The sequence below is a fragment of the Ahaetulla prasina genome, chromosome 3 (genome assembly GCF_028640845.1).
Source record: "Ahaetulla prasina isolate Xishuangbanna chromosome 3, ASM2864084v1, whole genome shotgun sequence".
In the NCBI taxonomy this organism is placed as follows: domain Eukaryota; kingdom Metazoa; phylum Chordata; class Lepidosauria; order Squamata; family Colubridae; genus Ahaetulla; species Ahaetulla prasina.
This window is the reverse complement of record NC_080541.1, coordinates 91,973,108-91,997,032: the sequence shown is the minus strand read 5'-3', so window position 1 is coordinate 91,997,032 and position 23,925 is coordinate 91,973,108. Positions and strand designations below refer to the sequence as shown.

General features: G+C 36.4%; 1 protein-coding gene across 1 annotated transcript; it reads right to left on the bottom strand.

Moving 5' to 3' along the window:
• Window positions 1–22,711: 22,711 nt before the first annotated feature.
• On the bottom strand, window positions 22,712–23,113 carry LOC131196106 (large ribosomal subunit protein eL32-like). The gene has a single exon (XM_058178540.1). It carries the CDS (start codon window positions 23,111–23,113, stop codon window positions 22,712–22,714), a length of 402 nt encoding a protein of 133 aa, XP_058034523.1.
• Window positions 23,114–23,925: the final 812 nt, after the last annotated feature.

The window sequence follows — 23,925 nt, the reverse complement described above, 5'->3', positions numbered from 1 at the left end:
TAATTATAAGTCAATATGTGTTGTATCGCACTGTCACCAATGCTCGTGCAATAAATGTCCCTGCTTCAGTAGCAATGGTGAAGTGTCCTTGCAATGAATGTGGCTAATGAAAATCCATTTTGTGCGGTATAAGATTTGGTTTTTTAGGTATTCCTCTCCTGTACCTTTGACCATAACACCATACTGCCATGGAAAGGTGAATTTGCTTCTTAAACTTTTATCTCTATTATACGTTTTGTTGGCTTATTTAAGGAATAGATTGCACATAGTTCATAAACATATGCAATGGCAGAGGGAAGAAAACAATGAAATAATATACAAAATTATCACAGCAGGGTGGAACTCCGGGGATGGCAATTTCACCAGCTACTGCTCAAGTCAAGATATGTATTGGCAAAGCAGGTCTGTTTCTTATCTTTCACTCATTTTTAACTTGTTTGTGCCATGCTAAAAGCTGTTCAGATTCAAAAGATGTGGATTCTAAAACTCTAATTTTATCCTATCTATACTGTCTTTGGTCAATAGTGAGATAAGGGACAATCTTCATACCAACTTCTATAAAATATATCCAAAGCAGCTGTGAAGAGGTCAGGTTCTTCCCATTCAATGTCACCAATTCACTCACTGCTTGTTATTGGTACAAATGAGAGAGTTGCTTAACTATTATTCATTCAGTCCAGGTGCCAGCACACCCAAGTTACATCTGTTGCCTGAGCAGATGGGAAGAGTTCTTTTAACTAAATCATTTGGCAATCATCATTATTAACTGAGCAGGTCAGTCTACGTCCCATAAATTATCCATTTACAGCTGGTTTGCATGCTAAAATATTTGGCTTATAGATCTTTTTCCCTTTGACCTTAACACCATTCTGTCATGGGAGAAGAAAACTCAGTTAGCATCCAAACTATTTCTGGGCCATACATAACCTACCAAACAACAAATAAATGTATAAAATAATGAGATAGATAAAATTTATTTGTCTGGAGTTAAAGTATGATAAGGCTGGATCACATCTAACCTATAGCTTACACTTTACAATAACAGGATTTTAGTGAACTTTACTAAGACAGGCTGAACTTTCACAGGTATTTTTAAGATGTAAAATGGCTGAACCAGACTGAAACCATTATGCAATATATTTTACTGTTTTTGAGTTAAAGTAAGGATTGATTTAGGGGGAAATGCATGTCTCATTTTTTAAAAAAGTTGCATGAATTGTTCTTTGATATTGCACAAAAGGAAGTAAATGTTGGATAACCATCTGACTGAGATGGTGTAGGGTTTCCTGCCTGGGCAGGGGGTTGGACTAGAAGGCCTCCAAGGTCCCTTCCAACTCTGTTGTTATATTATATTATATTAACATTCCTGGTCTTTTCTCATACTTTTGCCAAACTAATGTTATACCAAAATGAATGTTCTTTCAAAATAACTGTCTATGAAGTGGGGGTTTTCACCTATATTATATAGTAGAAGACTATAGTAGACAAATATAATATGGTAGAAATCAATTATTTTCCAAAGCTTTGTCATCCCAAAAATTGGGGGAGGGATAAGCAGTCATATTTTAGAGTTCATCTTAAATATATTCAATTTATAGCATATGTACTTTGATATGAGGGAGATGGCAGTTTAGAAATATGAAATATAAATAAAATAAGTATCAATAGATTTGTCCCTGTAGTGTCCTATAAAACTCAAATAATTTCAGTTCACAGTACCTCTTGGTAATTTGTTCCAGAAGATGCAACAAATACGAAAAGTGATGAATACCAAGAAAACATATGACTTACTACATGATTTTGGCTGGAAGAAATAGTGAGTCACGAGGGAACAAGTTCTTCCTTGTGCATCAACTATTGGAAGGAAGTTGAGTGCTAGGACAAGATTTCTGCTTCAAAACACATAAAATACTGAATTCAAAGAATTTTGAGTGCTTAAGTGTGACTGTATTTCCACTTTGCATTTTCACAAAAATCTGTCCCAACTAATAGTCATTTTTTTCCTAATTTTTTCTTTTTTGAAAGCAATTTGTGAAAAAAGGTGCTTTTTTCAGTAAACTGAAAATCCTTACTGCACGAATGTGTGTACCATCTTTTACAAGAAGAACATGGCAGAAGACAGAAAGTCTCAAAGATAAATGCATATTAGTATGAAAAAAAAACATGAGTTGGTGGAGGTACTCTCAGTGAAATCCTTTCCTACTGACATCATTTGAATCTCCCAAAGACTTTACTTAAAGTATTATCAATCTGAGAACACTTAAGAGAATGGAAATGCAAAAGTGTTTAACCCAGAAACTGATTGTTCTTTATGTATATTTCCCCCACAAAAAATCTAGATTTATATTCCAACATAACTTTGGAGACATCCAGTTGGATTCCATCTATATTTATAAAAGCGGAATACCACTCACGCATCATCACAAAATCTCTAAATTTATAAATCTCATAAAGCTTACAAACTTGAAATTTGCCACTTATGTTCCTCTTGGCTTCTAGGTGCTCATTAAGAAAGGATTTTTCAAAATGACCATCAGAGCATTAGTATTTCCTATATTATTATTAACACATTCTGATGCTAAGGAGTTCTATTCCCCCTCCCCATCTGAAAAGATATCTGTTCCAAATGCAAAACACAAGCAGAGGAGAGGAGTTTCAGTTTCAGTTTTACTTTCACAGCAGCAAGCAGCTTTAATACAGAACACTTGAGCTAAATCATGGCCAGGCTCCTTCCTATCTCTCCTTCTTGCTCCCACAGCAAATACTGTTTCACTTTTCAAACACCCTCTGATGATAAGGAGTTCTACTTCTCCTCCCCACCTGAAAAGAAAACTGTTCCAAATGCAAAACACAAGCAGAGAAGAGTTTCAGTTTCAGTTTTACTTTCACAGCAGTAAACGGGATAGGATAGGGGAGGCTTCTGTGGGGCAAGGCTGAGGGAGAGAAGGGGAGAGGAGAGGCTGATCATAACTACTCATTAATTTTCAATCTGTAAGTGTCGATTTATCAAGCCCAATCACATAGTTTTATAGCAGAGCACAGGTATTCAGCTAGTACTGAATGAGATATAATTAGAACTGTGACATATAGTAGATGATGTGTTTTTGCTTTGGGATCAGATCGCAACATTTACATAAACAAAATCCAGCTTTTCTTAAAATCATGACTGAAAAATAATGGAACAATATCCTACAGGTCTTGGATATCTTCATCAAAATAAACAACAACAGATTACTAATGTCCACAATAAACCATCCCATATGGACTAATATTTCAACTACTGCTGAAACTATATAGAAAGACTATGAACAAGATAATAAAAGAGATAAAACTTAGGAAGTGGTATACTATATACCAAGATGAATGATAAGATATGGGAAAATAAAAACATAAAGGGAGTCTTAAGTAATCATAACTACCCTGAAGGACAACCCAAGAGGGAATAAAAATGCCAACCCCTAAATAAATAGATAAAGAAAATAATATATGTGACAGCCACTCTACCGTACAATTAGATATACATAGAAAATATCAGGAGAATTTCCCAAATGTGCAAGATTCTTGTGGTAAGAATAAGTTAAGACGTAATGCAAAATTGCCTGAACACCCTAAGGATCAACATTATGCCATTTTTCAGATCCTGCTGTCACCCTGCAAGAAAGTATATTTAGGAGAAATGAGGTGTGTGTGTGTGTGGATTCTGAAGGCCAGATCAGAACAGCAGAATGCTATGATTAGCCAAAGTAGCAGGCAAAATAAAATTTAATTGAGGGGGAGTCATTGATTATTCATTACTGGATCTTATAAGCAAGTATTTCCCAACCTTAATAACTTTAACATGTGTGCACTTCCACTCCTAAAAAAAGCCCAAGATCAGATAAAAATTGTTTTTTGTGAACATCACATTGCTGGGGGATGTGAAAAACTATATAATTTTAAGGATCTAATTAACATGTATTGGAAAACTATGAAAGCGTGGTTGTTGTTGTTGTTGTTGTTGTTCTTTTAAAATGGAAACTTATTAGAGGAGAAGAAACCAGGTCTAGATGTGATGTTTGAAGGCATTTAAGAGGACAGTTAAGTAATGAAGCACTGGTAATCTTCTCACTGATACTTCTCCGCAGATTGTCTAACTGCTATAGAAGTAGAGCACCAACTGGTTCTGTCTGTCTTTTTGCTATCAACACAGTATGTTTCTCGTTATGAACTCAGTCTCATTTCTATGTAGCAGATGTCATAAAGAAACTGCAAACTTCTTTCCTCTCAGTGGTCAGCTACGCATCTATTTAGCCTTAGTGCTACATAAGATTTTTAGCAGATTAAGTGTCACAATCATAAATAGATACTCAAATAGAGTTGTGGGTTATACCTTGTTATTTCAACATTCAGGTAGAAGTATGAGTATACATCAAAACTCAAGAGTTAATAGAGTTTCAAGTTTAATGAAAGAAGGCAATGAGATAGTTGCACACACGCTGTTTAAAATCAAATACACAACAGGGAGTAACAGCTGAAAATTTGGAAAAACAACTTGATATCTTAGTGATTTCCATTGCAAGCAAATTAATAGGAGAAAAGAGCAAATAAATCTGAATAGTGGACATTGTAATTCATGATTCAGCAGAACAGAAGAGAAATAACTGGAGAAAATTTCAAAATGTAAAGACCCACAAATAGAAGTAGGATGACTGTGCCAAATGAAAGCAAAGATAGTACCAATAGTAAAAGGTGACTTGAGTGCAAACCCAGAATATATGTGGCACCACTTGAACACTGTTGACATTGAGCTTTACCTGGAACAGTTTACATCTTGCAACAAAATCTTTAATATTAAATCTCAACATCTTCATATCCCAAGTCCTTTGGTATGATGATACGTGGATTAAAATGCCAGATGCAGTCTAAACATCTGGTTTACTTTGTGATCAATTATTATTATTATTTTCTTTTATTATTTTCTTTTATTTTGGATACATCATCCTTCAGAAAACTAATTACAATAAATCATGCCCTTGATCCTCATAGTGACATTGACAGACTCTATTTACCGAGGAAAATCTATGGTGGGCATGGAATGTTGCAAGTACATCAGATGGTTTTCTTTAAAAAAATATGTATTTATTTATTTGTCAAGCGTATATTTTATGACAGATGCAAGTGTAAACATAATTATAAATTCATGTAAAGGATACAAATAAAAGAAAACATTAGGACAGGGATGGTAGGCATGCTGGTGCGCTTATGCACACCCCTTACAGACCTCTTAGGAATGGGATGAGATCTACAGTAGACAGTCTAAGGTTAAAGTTTTGAGGGTTTGGGGAAGAAACCACAGAGTCAGGTAGTGCATTTCAGGTGTTGACAACTCTGTTATTGAAGTTGTATTTTCTCCAGTCTAGTTTGGATCAGTTTACCATGAGTTTGTATCTACTGTGTGCTCTTGTATTGTTTTGGTTGAAGCTGAAGTATTCAGCAATTGTGATTGGACACACAAGGAATTTGTCTTGATGCATAGATGGCGAAGTTCTAAGTTGTCTAAGCCCAAAGTTTCGAGTCTGGTAGCATAAGATATTTTGTTGTGAGCAGAGGAGTGGACAAAGCAGAGGAGTAACAAAGAAAAAAGTCCCTAGGGAGATAGGGCGGTATAAAAGTACGAATAATAAATAAATAAATAAAAAAAAAAGGGAATTGGAAGAATAACTGAAGGACAGTGAAAAAGATGCACTGAATCTAATATACCAAACTGAAAGTATACCAAGAAAGACCAAGTATACCAAGCTAGCATATCAAGAAAGACCAAACAAGGAACTGAAAATAGCGTGAGAAGACAAAGCATTACATGGCCAGTACATTTAAAAAAAAAAATAGTAGGGAAAACAGATAAGACCTGGCAATGGCTAAGAGCAGGAAAGTTGAAGAAAGAGACAGAGGGGATAATTTTGGTTGAAGAAAACCAACCTGTAAGAAGAAATGCTTGCACAATCAGAATTGTGAAGACAGTAACAGATAGCAAGTGCCCCCTCTGCAAAGAAGCTGAAGAAATAGTGAATCATCTGATTAGCTGCTGCAAAAAGATCACATAGACTGACTACACACAATGGCATGACAAATGTCATTGTTTGACAAATAACAATGGTGCATTGAAATAAAATGGCATGAAACAAATGCCATTGTTTGACAAACAACAATGGTGCATTGGAATAAAATGGCATGAGATACCGTTTGATTGCAAGCAAGAACTGGTGGGATCATAAAACGGAGAAAATAATAGAAAATGAAAAAACTAAAGTGCTCTGGGAATTTAGAATTCAAACAGATAGGCACTTGCCACATAATATGCCAGACTTAACAATTGTCAATAAGAAATATAAGAAATCTGGATAGTGGATGTAGACAGGATGACTACATCCTGGAGACAGCAGAATAGAACAGAAAGAACTGGAGAAGATAACAAAATACAAATACTTGCAATGAACCTTAATATAAAATCAAAGATCTGCAAATAAAAATAGAGTGATAGTGACAAAAAGGAAACAAACAAACAAAAACAAAGATAGTAGCAAGAGCAATAGGAATCTTGGGTGGAATCTCAAAATAACCAGAACACCACTTGAACATCACTAGCATTATCAAAATAATGATCAGTTAATTGTAAAGGGCAGCTTTACTCAGAACAATTTACATCCTGCAACAACTTTTAATTCCATCAAATATCCACTTCTGCCTATCTTAGGGCTTTGGAAAAGATTTGAGGATTGGTGGACAAAAATGCTAAATCCAGTATCAAGATCTGGCTGACTGTGCAACTAACCACAATAAGAAAGAAGATGAGGGCTTTATTTTAGCATCTCAAGAACAAGTTTAATCAATTAACCACATGAAAGCAAAAATTCAGCATGTACCAAACAGCAGCAAATATTGCTTCTATGGAGAAAAGAAGGAAACAATTGACCACTTGATCAACGGTGCTTCACAATTTCAAAAACTGACTATAAGCAACAGCAAGACTGAGTTACCAAAAATTATTCATAGGAAACTTTGCCAGAGGTTTGGATTTAAATGTAGGGAAAACTACAGGGGAAATCAAGTTGAAAAGGTTTGGAAAATAAACAGTTTAAGATCTTATGAGACTTTAAAATTCAAACTAAAATTCAACTTATGAGACTTTAAAATTCAAACTATGCACTTTTGTCCATAGTCTGTCTGATATAACAGTCATTAGGGGAAAAAAGAAAATCTGGTTGACTGATATTGCTACACAGGGTGATGTAAGACTTGAGGAAAAAAGCTAATAGAAAAAATTTAAAATATTGGGTGCTGCAGATCAAAGTTGAATGGTTATGAAGAAGAATTTATCAACAAATACGTTGACACACCAATCATGATTGGAGCCCTCTGAGTAATTTCTAAAGGACTGCCTTTATATTTGGGGATTTTCAATTTACCAGATCTGGACACCTTAATTTTACAAAACTACCTTGCCTGGAACTGCCTATATAGTTAAGCGCTACCCTAATAATTCCTAAGTCCTTGGTTAGGACTAGAATTAAATTTTCACCAAAGTCTTAGGCCTTAACTGCAGATTGTTACTACTACTACTACTATTAATAATAAATATCAGTTTCCCTTTAGAAAAGACCAAAGTTAAGCTGGAAAAAGCAGATATTAGTAATGTTTTAAAAACTTTCAAGAATAGAAGCTGACCTAGTCTCTGGAAGAATGTGATTCCTGAAAAAATGGAATCTGAAAATGTCTTAGTTTGATGTCCCTTAAGATAAAAGTCCCTCTAATGTCCATATGTAGATTTAATATTTGGAAACACTGTGCTTCTGTAAATTAAAAATATTCTTTTGATTAATAATACAAATTGATTTGGGCAGGTTTAGGCATATTATACTTTATTCATGTGAATTTTTAGTCTATTTTAAATTATCATCCAACAAGATGATAAGAACAAAGTCAAACTAGAACAAAGTCAAACTAGAGCAAAGTCAAACTAGAACAAAGTCAAACTAGAGCAAAGTCAAACTAGAACAAAGTCAAACTAGAGTCTTGGACTTTAAGAGAGCTAATTTCAATAAACTTAGAGAGATCTTGAGAAGGATTCAATGGATGAGAATCCTCAGGGGGAAAACAACTCAAGAAGCTTGGGAAATTTTGAAAAGTGAGATTATAAAAGCACAGTCTAACACAATACCAATGAAGAAGAAAAATAGTAGATCACAAAAGAAACCAGCATGGATGCATAAAGAACTATCTGACAAATTGAAAGACAAAAAGGACAAATATAAAAAGTGGAAAGAGGGGCAAATAACTAAGGCAGAATATCAGCAAATAGCCCGAGCCTGTAAAGATGAAGTGAGGAAAGCTAAGGCTCACAATGAACAAAGGCTAGCGACAAAAGTAAAAAATAATAAAAAAAGCTTCTTCCAACATGTTAAAAACAAGAAAAAAGTCAAGGAAACAATTGGCCCATTGCTGGGAGAAAGTGGCAAGAAGATGACAAGCAACAGGGAGAAAGCAGATCTACTTAACTCATATTTTGCATCTGTCTTTACACAAAAGGAAAACAATCCAACCTATCAAAAACAGCACTACAAAAAACAGATTAGAAACACAAGTTAAAATAGGGAAGAAAATGGTAAGTGAACACCTGTCTACCCTAGACGAGTTCAAATCACCAGGACCGGATGGATTACACCCCAAGGTTCTGAAGGAACTGGCAGACGTGATCTCAGAACCACTGAACTATATCTTTCAAAGATCCTGGAGCACAGGGGAGCTGCCAGAGGACTGGAAAAGAGCTGATGTAGTTCCCATCTTCAAAAAAGGAAAAAAAACAGATCCAGGAAACTACAGACCTATCAGTCTGACCTCAATACCGGGGAAGATTCTGGAAAAGATAATCAAGCAACGAATCACCGAACACCTAGAAGCAAACAAAGTAATAACCAAAAGCCAACATGGGTTTGTCAAAAACAGATCATGCCAGACTAATCTTATCGCATTCTTTGACAAAATGACAAAATTAGTAGACCAGAGGAATGCTGTTGATATAATTTACTTGGACTTCAGTAAAGCATTTGATAAAGTAGACCATAACCTACTACTAGATAAAGTAGAAAAATGTGGGTTAGACAGCACCACCACCAGATGGATTCGTAACTGGCTGACCAACCGCACTCAACGTGTAGTCCTCAACGGAACTACATCCACATGGAGGGAAGTATGCAGTGGAGTACCCCAAGGCTCTGTTTTAGGCCCAGTACTCTTCAACATCTTCATCAATGACTTGGACGAGGGGATAGATGGGGAACTCATCAAATTTGCAGATGACACCAAGCTGGCAGGAATAGCCAACACTCCAGAAGATAGGCTCAAGGTACAGAAAGATCTTGACAGACTTGAACATTGGGCGCTATCTAACAAAATGAAATTCAACAGTGAAAAAGTAAGGTTCTACATTTAGGCCAAAAACAAAATGCACCAGTACCGTATATGTGGTACCTTGCTCAATAGTAGTACCTGTGAGAGGGATCTTGGAGTCCTAGTGGATAACCATCTAGATATGAGCCAGCAGTGTGCAGCAGCTGTTAAAAAGCCAACACAGTTCTGGGCTGCATAAACAGAGGATAGAATCAAGATCACGTGAAGTGTTAGTACCACTTTATAATGCCTTGGTAAGGCCACACTTGGAATATTGCATCCAGTTTTGGTCGCCACGATGTAAAAAGATGTTGAGACTCTAGAAAGAGTGCAGAGAAGAGCAACAAAGATGATTAGGGACTGGAGGATAAAACATATGAAGAACGGTTGCAGGAACTGGGTATGTCTAGTTTAACAAAAAGAAGGACTAGGGGAGACATGATAGCAGTGTTCCAATATCTCAGGGGCTGCCACAGAGAAGTGGGAGTTGGGCTGTTCTCCAGAGCACCTGAGGGTAGAACAAGAAGCAATGGGTGGAAACTGATCAAGGAAAGAAGCAACTTAGAACTAAGGAGAAATTTCCTGACAGTTAGAACAATTAATAAGTGGAACGACTTGCCTTCAGAAGTTGTGAATGCTCCAACACTGGAAATTTTTAAGAAAATGTTGGATAACCATCTGACTGAGATGGTGTAGGGTTTCCTGCCTGGGCAGGGGGTTGGACTAGAAGGCCTCCAAGGTCCCTTCCAACTCTGATGTTATGTTATGTTATAAGAGTAGTGATGTAAAGGTATTGAAATACCCAAATTGATTTGTCTATTATTTGGAGCCTTTCTGACATAGAAATTTGTACATAAATTAAGTTTTGGATATGGAGTTCCCCTTTCTTTGAAAATAAATTGACAATTGGAGAAATGGGGATTCTCTTCAACCAAGTTCAGGACTGGGTTAACCTTGAGCAATTTGATACCTTTGGAGCCTGATTATTAATTGTGATTATTTTGTGTCCTCAGTTAATTACTATGTTTATTTTACTTTAAATTTTAGGTAATGCTTATTATAAGATAGGATTGTGTAAACTTCAGAAATGTTTTGTCAAAAGTGCTTTGGACCAAACATGAGCATATTACCTCTCTGCTATTCATGAGCCACTATTTTCAAGATTCCATGTAAGCTAAAAAAGAAACCCACTGTTTTAACAGTCGCTTTAAAGCAGGGCTGTCAAACTCCCGGCCTGTGAGCTGGATGCGTCATGCTCTGGCCATGCCCATGCTTAGTTTAGCAAAGGGGGGAAAAAATCCCAATACGCCATGTGATGCCACCATGATGATGTGAGTTTGACACCCCTGCTTTGAAGAGTCAGCTTTTTAAAGCAGTAGCATCTTTTTGCACATGGAACATAGGAAAAATGACTGTACATCTCATGTAATGGATAGTAGAAAGTTACTTTCTTAGAAAAATTCCAAAACTTTTCTGAATAAGTTTTATTCTCATCTTCATCGCCCAACCACTGGATTTTGCAGAACTCTATCACAATTTAATTTTGATCAAACTAATATAGTGTACAAAATAATTATTCACAAAACAAAGAACATATATACTGTACATGTATACATATCTACTTGCTTATTGACTTATATATTGCCTGGGGAAAATGGCAAAGGCCTGGGATTTCCCCCAGAGACATTGGGATCAGGATGTTGATAGAGCTGGCACTGGTGGTTGGGAGATGAATGTGTTTTATTAGGTCTTCAACATTGCTTATTGTTTTCAATTAGTTTTACTGCATTGTATTTTTATGTTGTGCACCACGCAGTGTTTCTTCTTGTAGATGGGTGGCAATATAAGTTTGTTTAATAATAAATAAACTAATTTTGTATGCTGGAAGGCATCCCCAAATATAAATATTTTTTAGATCAAACACTGAAATTTCAGTGTTTCACTGAAATTCATTTCAGAAATTTGCAATTAAGCCGTGCATAAAATTTTCATTCACCCTTACAACAATGTGGGTTTTTTTAGTGGTTGAAATTCACAGAATGATAAGGAAATTATTTATCTAACAATTTAATGCATATGATATTGTCACAAGCTGGAAACAACATAATCTATATGTTTCTAATTGCTCTCGCCATATCAGTTGGCAATCCTAAAATTATTCTGTGAAGATCCTTAATACATCCCTTAAATCGTTAAGTAAATATGTGAACTATATACTTTCATTGACTGAACCATTTACAATCTTCCCAATTGTTTTACCTGATTATTTCATAATATTTCCTTTTTCATGAAGCAATGAATGATGTCCAGAACAATAGCTTCTTCCCATATGCAGTCATTGGTGTATTTTCAATTAGATAAAAATAATCAGGTAACAGCAATTAAAGGCAAATACATTTCATATGGACTTCAGTAAATGTTAAGTTAATTAACGGGTTTCTTTTCTATTAAACAGGGCTGCTAGTTGCTGTTTATGGCAGACTGCCACTTAATCATAGGCAGTAAACAATACTTAAGAATATTTAGTTATATAATATGGGGAAAAAATGAAATAAGACTTCAGCAGCTCTTGATATTTGTGCCAGCTGACACAATTGTAAACTATTAAGACAGTTAAGATATTTCAGTTATGTTTTTTTTTCTTTCTGTGAAAATTTATGGGACATCTGGACATACCATATAAATTCAGGATGTGCATATTTTTTTGCAGCTAAGGAACATGCCTGATCTATCAGAGGCATTCTGAAAGCTTACTATGAAAGAAGACCTGAAGCAATGACAAAAAAATTGAATATGGCCAGGGCTAAAAAAAAAAAAGTTTATAATTTTGTAGAGAGTTAGCACCAACCCCCTCTCCTAGAAGAATGAACTATTTTGAGAAATATTAAAAAAGGCACGATAAAATATTTTCCCTAAAAAAGAAATTAATTTTTTAAGGGAGACAGAAATTCAGAGCCCCAGCTCCCTGCTCCAAAGCAGATACTAAGCTGAGGCCAGCTTTTAGAAATGCAGATTTGGTAATCCATTACTCCCTGCAGCAAGGTGTGAACAGAGGTAGGGTTAGCCCTGAGGCACGATAGGAATTGTCCAACAAGCCCCTTCATTGCATCAACCAAGCTTAGCTCAGATAAACTCTTAGGATTTGTACATGGCACCATGGGAGTCTGACAATAACCAATCAAATACATGTTCTTGCACAGGAACAGGAAATTCAACTGCAAAGCACAAGAGAAGGTATAAAAACCTCTCATTCTCAACTCCATGTGGTCAGCTACTGAGGACCTCAAACTTACGCGGTTCTGCTTCATCATTAAACCATCTTTCCAATCAGCCTCCATGTTTCCAAAGTCTTTCTCCCGGATTGGAACTGAACCAGATAGATATTTCTTCAAATAATTTCACTGCAGATAATTTTATTTTAAAGATAATTGCAATTTCTCAAAACAAGTCCTTTCCCCCCTATGAAGCTTGAAGGATGGTATTTTGATCAAATATTCAAAAGTTTAGTATGTCCCATATATCTGTAGAGTTATAACTGAGATCATACGCACCAAGACAAATTCCTTGTGTGTCTAATCATACTTGGCCAATAAAATTCTATTCTATTCTTCTATTCTATTCTATTCTATTCTATTCTATTCTATTCTATTCTATTCTATTCTATTCTATCCTATCCTAAATTGGACCCTCTGATGTAATTATTGAAACATACATGCAAGGGCCAATCCCATTTTACCAAAAATACCTATTCCCACCCCCGTTATGCCTGAGATAAGAAACAGCACATGTAAGAAATGATGCTTCAAAGCAGACATGATTTCAGAACTGTGTGTGTGAGCATGTGTTAAGGATATCACTTAAACAGATTGTGGTTTCAGTATGTGAGGTTACTTAACTCTGTCTCTCCACAGACCTATTGTTTACCAAGTGTCGGGAAATTTGTCACAATGAGCAAATATGTTACTGATTCTCAAGGGTTATTCATCACATGCATTGCATTTGTTTCTCGGTTATTGGGCAAAAGGTTTCCATATGGTTTATGCTGAATTAGAAGTTGTGAGGGCTCTAATTGGATCACCCAATGAATGTTTATTGTGAAAGTTACCTGAACCATGAGTAGGCATACAGAATATATTAAAAATGTAAGCAAAGCTTGTTATATATTTAGATAATCCTAACGATGAATGCCTCATTTATTTACATATTCATAAGGAAGCATACTTGAAAATTCAATTGAAAGGAAGGAGGAGACATGACAGAGAGAAGTTGCTGCTACAGTCATTACCAGGATTGGAATTAGACATGGTGAGACCCTAAAGTATGATAAGCTGTAAAGCTTCTGTTTGGCAAGTATTAATTAAGAACAATACAAACCATATCCTGTAGGTTTGTTGTTTCAGAGATTTTCTTGTCTAAACAGAGAAACAGAATGAGTGAGCAACAAAACAGTGGGAGCTGGAGCAACTTCCAACTTCTTCCTGGCTTTCCCATTGAGTTTCTTTGTGGCAGGAAGCATCAAAACCAATCTTCCTTTCTTCCTTCCTTCCTTCCTTCCTCCCTCCCTCCCTTCATTAAAGGCATGCAAAAATCTTCACATCTTCGGATGATGTTATCTATGATGAGCCATGGTGGTGCAGTGGTTAAAGTGCAGTACTGCAAGCTACTTCTGTTGACTGCCGACTGCCTGCAATTTGGCAGTTCAAATCTCAAGGTTGATTCAGCCTTCCATTCTTCCAAGGTGGGTAAAATGAGGACCCAAATTATTGGGGACAATATGCTGATTCTGTAAAATGCTTAGAGAGGGCTGTAAAGCACTGTAAAGCGGTATATAAATCTAAGTGCTATTGCTAGCTAGACTGATAATAAAATGTGTGCAGCACAACCACATCAGAGAAAACCAAAAACATAGAAGAAAAGTATCTAGAAAATATAGGAAGAAATGTTGACAAGAGACAATCAGCAGCAATGGTGGCAGTGAGTCCACCATTAGAAATCTGAAGGGGCAGGTTGGAGATAGATAATCTTGGAGAAAGTAATCATTAAATGATTGTTAAAAGTCATCTCTAACTAGATGGCTCATAACTTGTGATTCTTAAAGAAAATGGCTGTGCAAAATATATGCTTAGATGGCAACATTGCTGAGTGGACATTTTTTTTATCCCTTCTTTGCCTGGGGTTTTATATTTGTTTTTATAATATTTATCTTTTAATGTGGATTTTTATATTTTTATATCTGTTGGTGTTATATTTGTTTTATAAGTAGCCCTTGGCTTGGAATTGGAATTGGAACTGGAATTTTGGATGAAAGTCATGATGGTCATAAGTTGAGTTGGCCATGTGACTCTATCTGATTTTACAATCATTTTAATGGCAGTTATTAAGCAAGTCATGGAGTACAAACTCATTGTCCCAAATGAAACCGGCAACAAAGTCACAAATTGTGGTTACATGGCCCTGAGAGGCTGCAACCAGTCATAAAGGTGAGTTGATTATCAACGGCCCAAAATTTGGTCGTATGACTGTGGTGGGGAATGCAACATTTTACCATGTCTAAGCAGGTAAACAGGCTATAAAGCATTTTTTCTGAGGCTATCACAACTCCAAATGTTCTTTAAATGATCAGTCATAAATAAAAGTCTACCTGCATTTGATTGTTGTATGTGTTGTGGTCCACCAGCAGCCCGCGAAGCCGGCAACAGAGTCAGACAGTGATGAGGCTCAGGAAGAACACGGGTCACTCCTGGAGGCTGGAGAAGGCCCAGATGAGCACTCTGTGTTGGAGGAAGATGTGGGGCCAGGCCCATTGGGGAGTGAGGTGCGGACTCCAGAGTCTCCAGAGGCTGACAGTAATGAGGCAGAGGAACAGGAGGAGCCTTTTCCTAATGCATGCATGAGAAGAGCTGCCAGAAGGCAAGAGCAGCTCAAGCAAAGAGGACGACTCGGGAGTAGGGCCAAGAAATGATTGGCCCCTTCCATAAGGCTTAAAAGACCAGCAATGGCATTTGGGCTCTTTGCTGGAAAACAACATTGATAGCTTTGTCTTGTTTCATTTGCTTTGTATCGATGTTTTCTGAACTTTTGCCAAAAAAGGCCTTTGGTAGTTTGCCTAATTGGAACCAAGGTTGGTGATAGGACTGAGAAATTGTGTTGGGAGGAATTTGCTTTAATTTAGTTGGACTACGCTGAGAATGAATTAATTCTCAGCTGTTCTAATAAAGTTTGTTTGTTTTTACACTGACTGAGTTTCCTATTAGGGCCTGGGTCACAACAGTATGCCCTCCAGAGCTCCTTTGGTAAGATGGGCCGCTATATAAATTTGATCAATAAAAAATAAATATATTTTTAACTCAGAGCCCTAAATGTGGTTATATTCAAATAACAATCTAGCACTGGGTTTCCAATCAGGGAATAAAAGGTTATATCATATGTAAAGATTACTGGAATTAAGGTCAAATCCTGGTGACCACATGAACATCTCTTAGGATTTTTTTAAAAATAATATACAATTATTGAAATAACCAAATCTGAGTCTCCTTAGCTTTATCAAGTTCAGTGAAAGTCAGCTTGGTTCAATATAGCAAAATTGCGTGTATATGTACCTGTATATACACACACACATTAATAACATATATATCATGATACTAATTTATTTATTATCATTACAATACATAAATAAGCATTATACCAATATGAATTGGTATATAACATTATGACTGATTAGGGTAGTATACTCTGATCATAGACAGAACACCCAAGCAAATATTCATACAGATTCTTCTGTATGGATTTAGGTAATAAGCATTTATTCCCCCGTGTACTGAAGGAAAGAGGGGAAAAACTGAACTCCAACATTTAAAAACCTTGGTCGAGGGTGGGGATGGGGTTGGGAAAGCAACACTTTATTCAAGCAAAAAATAAAATAAAATGAAAACAAAATAAGCTTTCACTTAAACCTAAGCCAAGTGTACACTATAAATGATGGACAATAAATATATGAGACATAAATTGCTCATTTGACATGTAACTGAATTGTTTGGTTGTGAATCAACAGACACCATTAAATCGCAGATAGAATGAAGAAAGAGCATTCTCAGTTTTGTTCTCATGTCTCAAGTAAAGTAGAACAAGAAACAAACTGCAAGGAAACCCACCCCGGCTTCTGCCAATCTAGCAGTTTGAAAGTATGCAAAATGCAAGTAAATAGGTACCAATCCAGTGGGAAACCAGTGGCACTAAATGTGGAAGCAAGAATCAAATGCAAGTTGAAACCAGTGGAGAAAAGCCCCAGATGGCACCAACACGCCTGCAGAACGTTGCTAGACATTCTGCGAGTGGAGCTAGTTCACTCCCTGTAGTACATCTGCGATAGTTTGCGAGTGTGGATAATGAACTAGCAATTTTAGGCAGCCAAACTACTCTGGAATAGCCTTGTAGACTCCCTGGCTGTCAATGTGCAAATGCCATACACCAGGGGTGTCAAACTTGATTTCATTGAGGGCCCTATCAGGGTTGTGTTTGACCTTGGGGGCCCTGGGTGGGCATGGCCAGGGTTGGTGTGGCCAGCTCAACGTCACTCATGTCAAGGGCACCTGTGGTGGCCCAAGTGCTCTGCCAGAGAAAATGGGTTCCTGAACTCTGTTTTCAGCTGTGACAGCATCCTGCAACCCTCTGCCAGTGAAAACTGAACTCAGGAGGACCCGATTGCAGCCCTTTCAATCTCTGTTTTCACTGGCAGAGGCATCGCGGGCCTGTCCTTCACTGTTTTCAGGGCCGCCCTGTGGGCCAAGTCTAAGCACCCTGCAGGTTGCATCTGGCCCCCAGGCCTTGAGTTTGACAATCCTGCCATTCACTAAATAAAAAGGGAAATTCCTCATATGGCTCATTCAAAGAGCAAAACCTTTTTTTTTCCCAAATGTTTTTCTTTACCAAAACTGCATATAATAAAACATTTCAATGTCCCTCTTGACCATTGTAGCTATTTGGTAGTTAAAAGTAAAGGTAAAGTTTCCCCTCGCACATACGTGCTAGTTATTGCCGACTCTAGGGGGCGGTGCTCATCTCCGTTTCAAAGCCGAAGAGCCAGCGCTGTCCGAAGACATCTCTGTGGTCATGTGGCTGGCATGACTCAATGCCAAAGGTGCATGGAACGCTGTTACCTTCCCACCAAAGGTGGTCCCTATTTTTTCTACTTGCATTTTTACGTGCTTTTGAAACTGCTAGGTTGGCAGAAGCTGGGACAAGTAACGGGAGCGACATCAAATATTTTCCTCAGGCAGTTATAGCTGGAACTCTTTAATGCAACTTTTTACAGCCATAGGGCATGATGCCAATCTGATTAGGTATTAGACAGAAGCCTCCTGGAGGGTATCCAGATGTTTTCCACTGGGCAAAATTCCCACTTGTGCTCCAAGTAAACTTTTAACCAAGTAAACTGATACGGTGTTTGTTTATATCAAGTGACAGGAGCCTGTTTAGAACTATCTACAGAACATAGAATACTGATGGTTAGAAAAAGAGCACAAGAGATATTTTGTTTCCCTGAAATCATTACCATTAGCCAACAAGATTCTTTTATACTATTCCAATTCTATAACAGTCCAAAATATACAAGAAAAGGTTGTGCAGTTAAATACATTTCTGAGTCGCCCAATATAAGACCTAAATCCTCCGATCCCCCAAAAAGTGCCTTTTTTTAATTTCCCCCGTGTATGAATCATTCCTATCATAAAGGAATTGCATAGTTCCAACTGTTGCCTTATGGTTTAACATGGTATTTTGTATTTTTATTACTACTTTGATGTATACCGAAAAGTTTTAAGGGTTGATGGATCAAAATGCCTTCTGTTTATTACATAGAAAGAAAGGTAAGAACACTGGCTATCTAAAGGTCATCTTCAGTAGCATATCTCAGCATTGTAATATGTGAAATCAGTCTCAGAAGTCTAAGAAATCACAGAATGTAGACAGGTGTTAAGAATGTGGGATGCATATATTTCACTGTACCATATGGCTTGTTATAGATAATGAAATTTATTCTTATTCAGTTGGCAGAAACCCCCTAGCTTGTGATTGCTCTTTCTGTTCCCTATAGTGAACTTGAAGTCCCCACCCTCCCACTCACTTTTTTTTTTTTTTTGCAGTCGTATAAGAGGCGGAGTAGAGTGACTTTACAGGAGAATTTTTTTCCTTTTGCAGCAACAGCAAGACCTCTTCAACTTAGTGTCCTCTAGCTACTTGAAATGAAAAGAAGATGGGAGGCGGGTGTGAAAATGATGAAAATAAAGCTCTCAGTATTCAAAAGCCTGCAGAAATTAACTTCAAGTCAGCTTGAAGAAAGCAGCTTTACCCTCTGAAAAATAATAGGAATACTCAAGAAGTGGTGCAAAATCTTTTCTGAAGCGCTAAATTGGACAGTTCACCTAGTATAATGAAAGCCGAGCAAGCAGCTGAGTTTGTAATGCTCTGAATTTTAATGAAAATAGAAGAAACTAAGTGAAAAGGCCTTGAAGCAAAAAGAAAAAAAATAGTTTTGGGGTGCTTTTTTAATATTTCCTTTTCTTATTATTATTGTTTCTCTTCACCTTTCCCCCCAAAAAAGATTAAATGGTTTCACATGAGAAGCATCAAAGAAAACTATTGCACAAGCTCACCAAAATTTCAGCTATGTGAATTTATTTAACTTTTCATCTCATTCATTTCAAAAAAAGAATGTAAGGATAACAGATATCTTCAGTTCTTTCTTTTCTTTTTTTGTTATTAGGTGAACAGATCAAAACTGATCTGTTAATTTGCAGCAGATCTGTTTGTATGTGCAAGTTAGTACCATTCAGTGCCTTATCCAATAATTTGAGTCCACATTCAGCTAACAATGATCAAATGTCAGATAAAATAGGGAGGAACCCTCATAATCAAACATGTAAATATGTTTTTATTGTTGTTGTGCCATGTCTATCTTTTTCTTGTTTTGATTCTTTTACAAGCCACATAGATTTGTTGGTGAGTGAGTGACTTCAGAACTTGAATGAATAAAATGTATATGCAACAGTTTTTTTAAATGTGGCAATTTTAGTATCACAGTAATACTGTGAAATCCCTTAGGATAAAATACTGTGATTTTTTTTTCTAGAACTCTTTAAAAATGTTCCTTATTTAACAAAAAAAAAAAAGGTACCTGACAATTTCCATTAAAATTATAACCACTGTGTCACATAAAGTATATTCTTCAAAATCCATGTAATTATTTACAAAGCATGAATCAACAGATGTCACAGTACCATACATTCCAAAACAATATTGGAAATTGTAAACCATGTATCACTTCAAGTAATTTACATAGAGGATCTGAATTAGGAAATGATTTTCTACTATAGCACATGCTATATGGACTGCAATTTTCATGCAAAGTTGTTCCACCTCTGAATTTTGTATCCTACCCAAAAAGTTTGTTTTTTAAAAAAATCCATCACTGATTTGTTTCGTGAGCTACAGAGCTACAGCTACAGATAATAATTTCCCTTAGGATGATTATGCACAGAGTTGCACATTACAATGAAATATTCCATTATCAGAGTTACATTCCCATTTACGTAAGAGTTAAACAATTTTGACTGTATGCCATGAAGCTTCACAAGCTTTAAAGGTAAAGTAAAGGTTTCCCCTGTCCAGTCGTGTCTGATTCCAGGGAGGAGATGCTCATCTCCATTTTTTAGCCAAGGGAGTCATCGTTGTCTGAAGATATTTTCTATGGTCATGTGGCCAGCATGACTACATGCTAAGGTGCATGGAACGCTGTTACTTTCTCACTGAAATGTTACCTATTTATCTACTTACATTTGCATGCTTTTGAACTGCTAGGTAGACAGGAGCTGGGGCAGGTAATGGGAGCTCAGCCTATCATGCAGTATTGAAGCTGGGCTATCAGTTTTCCAGCTGACAAGTCAAGTCAGTGACTTTAACTGCAGAGCAATTGTAGTTACACGAGTGCAATTATAAGATTTTTCACAAGCCTTGAATACAGCTAAATAGGGTATAGAGAAGATGAGAGGATGATCATATACAAAAAGGTTTATTTTTGTTGTCTTTCTAAAGAAAATTATGTTCCTAATGTAGTGTTCTCTTTGTGTGACTTTCAAACTATGAATATATGGGCACACCTGGTTAGGTTAACTCTGTTCACCTCACTTTTGCCCCTGGTACCTAAGAAGAAAATGACTGTTCATCTCTTTGCTATAAGAAGACTTACAGAACTGAAAAGTGAAAACAAGTTTGTTTTTCTATTCTCATTCCTAACATATTCTCTTTATGAAGCTCTGAACACCAAAACTAAAATCATTACACAATGACAAATGCCTTTGTCACAGATTTCTCAATATTCTCACACTATAACTCTTAAGATTATTTATAGGACTCCTCAGGAGTTAAGCCAAGTTTGGAGCACTTTATTTTGTACTATGGAAGATGTCACCTTCAAAATCCCTAAAGCTGACATACTCAATTATCCACAGAAGGGGTCCTGGAGAAGGTATCATACTACCTATTATATAGAAATATGATTATTTTGTTGGCAAAAGAAGGCAACTGTTTCTTTTTGCCAGAAAAAATATGAATTTCGGTAGAAGAAATTTGGAGAGTCTTGGATGCCAAATGAGATAAAATATTGTTAGTATTTATAGTGTGTGCTCATTAAATCAGAAGCAATGAGAGTTTAATGGCCTTACCTTGGCATGTGCCAATGTGAACCAGCTGCCTGGAAAGCTTCAGAATTGTGCACCTGTTCTGATATGATTATGCTTCTCCCAAATTCTTGTCAGAGTTTATTGGTTCTGTATTGATGGCCTGCCTTTCTTAATCCTTTGAAAAAGAAAGTGTTGAGCTCATATTTATGAAGAAGACAGTGCAGAGGATGTGATGCAATGCCAGCCATAGGGGAAAAAAATTGCATTCAGTAATACCATCCATGCTTTGAGCTATCGCCTCTGTTGAATAGAGAGAATTATGTCATATCCAATGGCAAAATGCATTTCAGGGCATAATAGGGCATAATAGGAGTGATTTTTACAGGGAAGAAGTATTAAATTAGATTCATGAAATCTGTTTTCAGTAGCTCTTTTTGGTCTCTTCATTTTTTCCATTATAGACAAAGAAGGGTTGCAACAAGTTGGATCCACGTGACTTTTTGATTGAAGCTGTATTATCTACTTGTACATTTCTGAGTGCTTATAACAAAAGAGCATGCAAATAAAGCCAAAATGGTGTGCCATACTCTCTGACATGATTACTTAACAGCATGACAGGACTGACAAAATAAAGCGGTCAACATATTGAGTAGTATGAAGCATTATTTAATTCAAATGTCTATGGAGACTCAGGCACCTAGGTCATGGTTGTGCCAAAGGTGCTTTTTCAAAAGGCAGCTGGCCTCTGAAGACAACAGAAGAAGCTTCTTGGATAGGAAGCAAAATATCTTCAAGAAAAAACGAAGTCCAGTTGTCTTTTGTAAAAGCACCTTTGGCATTCTTTAATTCATTTTGATCTGATACTTTGAATACATGTACAGTAGGTTAACATGGTTATCTATCATGGATCTGATAGATTAAAGATCCTTATTTTGCATCATGATTATAATAAATAATCATGCCAATTGTTTTATTCTATGATCATGCCACACCTAGTTATAAGTACATATTACTACTATTACATTAGAGAGCAGATTTGACTCCAAAGATTCTGATTCTCAGATGAAATTTGCATTTATTTTTTAAAAAAACCCAACAATAATCATATCCTGGATTGATGTTTTCATTGTGATAATATCATATCAAATCAAAAATTTTGATTTAACTCTTGACCAGTGCACAGAAGTTTACAATTGCACTTGATGAAGTGATTTTTGGAGTGAAAGTGATTTTTTTTTGTACAATTTCTTCAGTTTAGGTAAGATTTGGTTTCTTTTTAAAAAAAATCTTAACTATCCCTAAAAAAAAGTCATCCACTTTTCCCCCAAAATTTTATACTTTATTAAACCTTTCGCCGCGAGCTTAAAACCTACTTATTCATCTGCGCTGGACTGGGTTAGGGTTTTAATGGGTTTTAATGGGTTTTAGTTCTAAATTTTAATTCTGGCCAATTTTAATAAGTTTTTTAACTGTATTTTAATTTGTATTTATAGTATTGTATTTTTACTTGGCTGCGAACCGCCCTGAGTCCTTCGGGAGAAGGGCGGTATACAAATTTAAATAATAAATAAATAATAAATAAATAAATATAGTTGTTCAAGACAAACTATTCATTTCTGTGCAGACTGGCATTTGGATTGGTAACTTTCGATAGCAAGCTGAACTGCTCTCTCCACAATTATCTTCCAGTTCTTGGATGAAACATTATGAGCAATTTCTGCGCAAAATGACTTGTTGCTCATCATTAGCACCTCAAGCTCTTTGACATTATGAACAAGAAGCTTCTGGAATCCTGAGGTCAGCACGTGTTTTTTCCCCCCCTTATTGCTCCCATAGCCAATGTTGGGCATCAAGATCTGACTCTTAAATGTTCTGTGAATTCTGTTGTCAATATCTTTTGGCTTGTGCCAGTTACGCTTGATTTTGACATAGTGATCAGATTGATAACAGATGAACTTCTTGCTCCTCTTTTTGACAATATTAGGTTTGATGAGAGGCCTCAGAGCTGGCATTGTAACAACTATCTTAAGTGCCACAGTAGCTATACCTTGGTGGCATGGAAAGAAAGAGAGAGAGGACTCGGAAGCCGCAAGGGTTGATGGGATGCTCGGGAGTGGGGGTGGGAATCCTTGAACGTTGGCCTTTCGAGTCAAATGAAGAGTGAATGGAAAGTTGTGCCTCCTAGCTGGTCAATCTCATTAACAGGTGATCAAATAAAAATACATTTATTTAAATTCTATTGAATTTCATTGAATTCTATTTAAATAAAATCCACATTTCAACTCAATCATAGCATGCAATGTTGGCTGGCAATGAGCAAGGACCTGTGTCAAAAGTAATCCAAATTAAAAAAAAAAAGTGATTATTTCACAGCTTGCCTCCCCACTCACTAATTTAATAACAGTGATCTAGAAGCCTTACATAGCTCAGTTGCAATAAACAGCAGTTTAAATCCTACTCTTTTCTTTTTGTTTCTTAGGGTAACTTCTTTTATTCCAAAAACTGTCTGGGAATCTTTAGTGAGGAGGGTTGACAGAAGGCATTTTTAAAAGCTTTTGTAAAGTCCAAGTAAACAGTTCCTACTAGAAAAAAAAGTCTACTTGCATTGTGAAAGGCCACAAAAAGACAAATGAGAAAGGAATGACATTTACAGACATGATGTTTCTTTTTCAGTAAAACCTTTCTATGTATTTCACAGTTTCATCTTCCATAATGCTTTCCATCAGTTTACTTAGGATTTTCTAGATTCTTATCCTTGTTGCTTTATTTGATCACTGTTGCATTAGCCACTTTTTTTTTTTTTGTCCTGAGGTGCAAAGATCCA